The sequence below is a fragment of the Vicia villosa genome, linkage group LG2 (assembly GCF_029867415.1).
Source record: "Vicia villosa cultivar HV-30 ecotype Madison, WI linkage group LG2, Vvil1.0, whole genome shotgun sequence".
NCBI classification, from domain to species: domain Eukaryota; kingdom Viridiplantae; phylum Streptophyta; class Magnoliopsida; order Fabales; family Fabaceae; genus Vicia; species Vicia villosa.
In genome coordinates, this window is record NC_081181.1 from 67,198,489 (window position 1) to 67,203,293 (window position 4,805).

General features: G+C 35.9%; 1 protein-coding gene across 1 annotated transcript; it reads right to left on the minus strand.

Moving 5' to 3' along the window:
* Positions 1–1,073: 1,073 nt before the first annotated feature.
* On the minus strand, positions 1,074–2,082 carry LOC131649276 (uncharacterized). The gene is made up of 2 exons (XM_058919047.1): positions 1,303–2,082; positions 1,074–1,232 (listed from the first exon to the last, which is right to left on the minus strand). Exons 1-2 carry the CDS (start codon positions 2,080–2,082, stop codon positions 1,074–1,076), a joined length of 939 nt encoding a protein of 312 aa, XP_058775030.1.
* Positions 2,083–4,805: the final 2,723 nt, after the last annotated feature.

Consider the following 4,805-nt stretch of genomic DNA (forward strand, 5'->3'; position numbering starts at 1 on the left):
AAGAATCAGCTTGTTGAACATATCCAACTGCTCAGCCAATACTTTGTCTTCAATCATCTTGAATGAATACAAAGCTTGCTTCAGGTAGAGTCGATTTACCAGCGATTTGGTCATATACAAACTTTCAAGTTTCACCCATAACCCTGATGCCGTCGTCTCCTTTGATACCTGTCGGAGAACCTTATCACCAAGGCTCAACAAAATTGCGCTCTGTGCTTTCTCGATCATATTCGTCTTCTCCGCTGCCGTCAATTCTGCATTCATGGCTGCCTCTCCCTTCAACGCTTCCAAACAACCCTGCTGAACCAGTAGAGCTTTCATCTTCAAGCGCCACAGACCGAAATCATTCACTCCGGTGAACTTTTCAATCTCATACTTTGTTGAAGGCATCTTCTCCACGCTCACCGCACCAATTTGTTGTGAAAAACGATACCAATAACAAAGTATAATAGGGAATTAGGGAAGTGAATAAGAACACAAGAATTGGTTATAACTGCTATTCTTTTACTTTCTCTTAAAACAAGATTACAAGTTTACAAGAATAACAAATAACCTCTCTCACCCTAAATTAGGATTTTTAGCTTAGCAATGATGAGAGACTAGTATGCTATTTATAATAAAACCTAACATACTAACTAATGGGCTTTTTCAGCAAGGCCCATTACACAAGTCAACTTAATAAACAAGCTAACTTAACAAATTAGGGTTTAAACACTAAAACCTAATTTAACATGCTAACAACCCTAGCATCTTCGACATCTGCATGCTAGACCCATCTTCGACTACAGCATGCACACTTCGACACCAGCATGTGAACAATCCTTCGACTTTATGCTTAACTCTGTCGAACTGTCGAACCAAGAAGCTACCCTTCGACAATACTAGAGTTCGATCCAATATCTCACAATGTCACATTTTATGTTTATATTTATGTTTTAGTTTGAGACTTATGTATTGTTATGAGACTTGTAGACGTCTGTATTATTATAAGACTTATAGTTTGAGATTAATTATTTATAATCCATTTGGCAACATTTAAAATCCAATAGTACTAATGTTGTAATATCATAAAATCAATCTAAGCTGACATGTTTTGGTAGTATAGGCATTAGCCGTTGCCAATGTTGTAACCGCCCGGCAAATCCTACTATCCAAGAAGTTGCATCTTTTGTGCGATATTTCGTCCAATCAGTTGTGACAGGTGGCAACGGGAATCCTTCATTCATGTTTACCTGCACACAAAATAAATATCAGAAAAACACGAATAGGGATTGAATGTACGAAAAATGTGTTTCTAATTACCTGAACCCAATGATTTCCATTGACAAAGTCGATACAGTAAATGGATGCATTAGGTGAATGTGCACTCGTCATAGGAAAGTAACTCAAACTAAGGTGACCTAAAGAGACGAGAACAACGTTATACCGATTAGCTATTACATAGCCCAACTCAGGTAACGTCATCCATTTATTTGATGGTTGTTGACCTAAAGTTTCTATCACCAACGATGATCTCACTGTTGGAAGGCGTTGACCAAATAAATCCTCATACAACTTGCTTCTAGGACCTATAATCTCTTTCTCCAAATCCCGACGAACCATTGACCATCCATCTGTGCCATAACCATGCAAAGATGCAATGGCTCTAAAACCACAATTTCCATCATCTCTTACATCAACAATGTCATCAATAAATGGTCTGATGTAATCTGGAAATTGTACAATGTATTTATCAAATTCTCTATTTTTTGAGGTTCGGGATAGTTGTGAATATAACCTCTTTGAAGATTTTTGAGAACTCAAATGTGATTGATCAACATACTCATATCCTGAAGGATCAGGATAAACATCATATCCCACAAGTCTCTTCCCTTTTTTCTTAACCCCTCCTTTGGTTTTAATTTTTTCAGGCGGTGGACACATCTTTGTTGTAGTTGGATAAGCAATCTCACACACTCTTCTTTTTAATGCTCTTTTTCCGACAACATCTAATGACCTCCACATTTTCCAAATTTCATCGATTGCATTTGTCATGTCTATTTCTGATCCATCATCTGCATCTATATCTTGATTTCCTTCCATAACTCACAAGCACATGGTATCGCATCACCACTCTATGTATATCTCCCTAACTCACAAGCACATGGTAACCCATATACTTTTCTATGAGTACATCCGCACTTTTGCGTATCGGTACCCACCATGTCAATCCTCAACCACTCTTCAGCAATCTGCCTCAATGCAGCTCTTGATACTGAACCACGCAAATTTGAATAAAAAGGACTAGTATGTGCATGCTCAACTTCATAAAAACTCTTCTGAAATGAAGCTCTAATGTTGCCCACTTGTATCTTGATATTGTCATTCATAGCCTCCCAACATTTGCAAAAATCACCTAAGCTATTCTCTAACATTTGCTTAAGTTTCCAATGCGCAGACTCCACCCTTTAAATTAAAAAAACAACTAATTATCTGTAATATTAATATAAAGAAACAATGTCGATAAAATCACATAAACATACCTATTTGTTGTTGTGTTGCCCAAATGTAACACTTGATTGATCCATGCTTCGACAAATCGATGTCTGTGCGGTGTCAACCACGTGTCATTCACATAATCAATAAAACCTTTAGAGTCAACACATGCATCCTCAAGTTGTTTCAACCGTTGATGGTACTCCATCTCATCACTAGCCTTTATCAGTTCAAACCACATTTTCTCCACTGTTTCTCGCATATCATCCACAACATGTTCCTTACACCTTGATTTCACGTTTTTGTTGATGTGAAATCGGCAAAGCAAATTAGCTGTCTTTGGAAATATTGTTTCAATGGCTTTCATTAAAGCAAGATCTCTATCAGTCAAGATTACTTGAGGACAATTATCCTGCTTGATAAACAACTGTTTCAACTTATCCAATACCCAACAAAAAGTCTTTGTCTGCTCAGATTCCATATAGGCAAATGCAACAACAAATGTTAATTTAGTTGATGTCATACCAACTATTTCAAACAACGGTTGCCTGTACTTGTTTGTCTTGTATGTGCAGTCCATAATCAATACAATAGGAAACATATTCAACAACTTCACTGATTCTGGATGTGCCCAAAAAATATCTCTCACAACTTCTGACTCGTCCTTTTTCCTACTCCAGTAAACATAACCTGATTCTTCAACCAACTTGAGCAATTGTTGCATTTCTGTTCTAGGACCCCTTATGTCTTTTTGTATCTTACTCTTATGTTTGTATATTTGCGTGATCCGAGTGACATTCTCCGGGTCACGCTCTTGCAATGACAATAATATGTGTCTTGGTGGAACATGGCGTTTTGTCAAATCAACAATATGTTGCTTATCATCTGTATTTAGTCGACTTACGAAAGCATGACCTTCAAATCTACCAGGTAAGCCGTGGTTGTGTACTCCGCATTTTACATCGATCTTCCATCCAGAACCATCTTTCGACGGTGTTGACCTAATTTTGAAAGGACAACCACATCTCTTACTAGCACTTTGGGTTTCGCTATCTGTTTTTTTGTATTTTCCACCTCTATCACAACCAAATATTAATTTATCACTTCTTCCTCGCATGCCTGTTTTGATATCTGAACGAGCTATTATAACTGTTACTTTATTCCTGATTCCAACGTCCTTAATCCAACTTATCGCCTCTTCTCTTGTAGCAAATTTTTGACCAGTTACAAAAACATCAGTTGTATCCACACATGTTTGAGTTACATCGCATTTCTTCAAAGGAGGATCCACACCTAAATATATATAATTAATTTAGTTTAATATATAATTAAAAAAATTAAAAAATTAAAATTAAAGTAATTTAAAAAAAAAGGAAAAAAATTAAAAAAAACAAGAACCGGAATACCCACAAAGGGGATATCCGGTTGGGAAAAGTTGAAACAAAACAAACCGGAATACCCATCCCTGGGATATCCGGTTGGGAAAAGTTGAAACAAAACAAACCGGAATACCCATCCCTGGGATATCCGGTTGATGAAAGTTTAAAAAAACAAACCGGAAAACTGCATGTTTGGTTATCCGGTTCAGACAACGTAACAATCTCCACCTCTCTCCTTACCGTCCGCACAAACAGTAACAATGAAAAAATAAAAGATAAAAATAAAAAATTAAAAGTAAAAAAGGATAAAATTGGAATTTTTAAAAAATTGTCGGGGTATTGGGATAAACGTAGGGGTACGGGGTATAATTTTCTAATTTCATGTTAACAACAACGAGTCAACTGAGTAGGCTATACAAATTTGATGAAAAATGATATAATAACATGGATGAAGAATGATTAATGAATTAATGTGGGTTAACATAAAAAACAAATAAAAACATCAATATATATTGAAGCATAACCAAAGACATCAACACTTGCAGAAGAATACATAAGTTAAAAATTAAGAGAAATATGTAAAGTGAAGAGATGGAAAGAAGTAGCATCAGCTTATGTTTTAGAGAGAGAGGAAGAGTGGTGACTGAGTGTAAAAAATATACTAGTATCAAAATTACTCTTTCATCGAAACTACCAAGCATGGGAGAAAAAATAAGACTACCAGTCCACTACAAAAGTTAGTAAGATACTTGAAAATAGAAATTACTCCATCTTTATCTGAAAAAGCTGCCTATCACTTTATGATAGTACTACAAGTTATTAAATACTAGTAGTATAAAATTAATTAAAGGAATGGTAAAATACTACTAGTTTTCCACCGTCTAAAAGCAAATATCCATGATTTTGTTTTTGCAACCGATTAGACCGGATTCGGACGGTTCGGAATTTATT

Bases quoted from the DNA above. Each gene is read 5' to 3' on its own strand.
- LOC131649276 (XM_058919047.1), bottom strand. From the start codon at position 2,082: ATGGAAGGAAATCAAGATATAGATGCAGATGATGGATCAGAAATAGAC. The intron at 1,233-1,302 runs GTAATTAGAAAC...TTTTGTGTGCAG, and splicing joins ATGGAAATCATTGGGTTCAG to GTAAACATGAATGAAGGATT.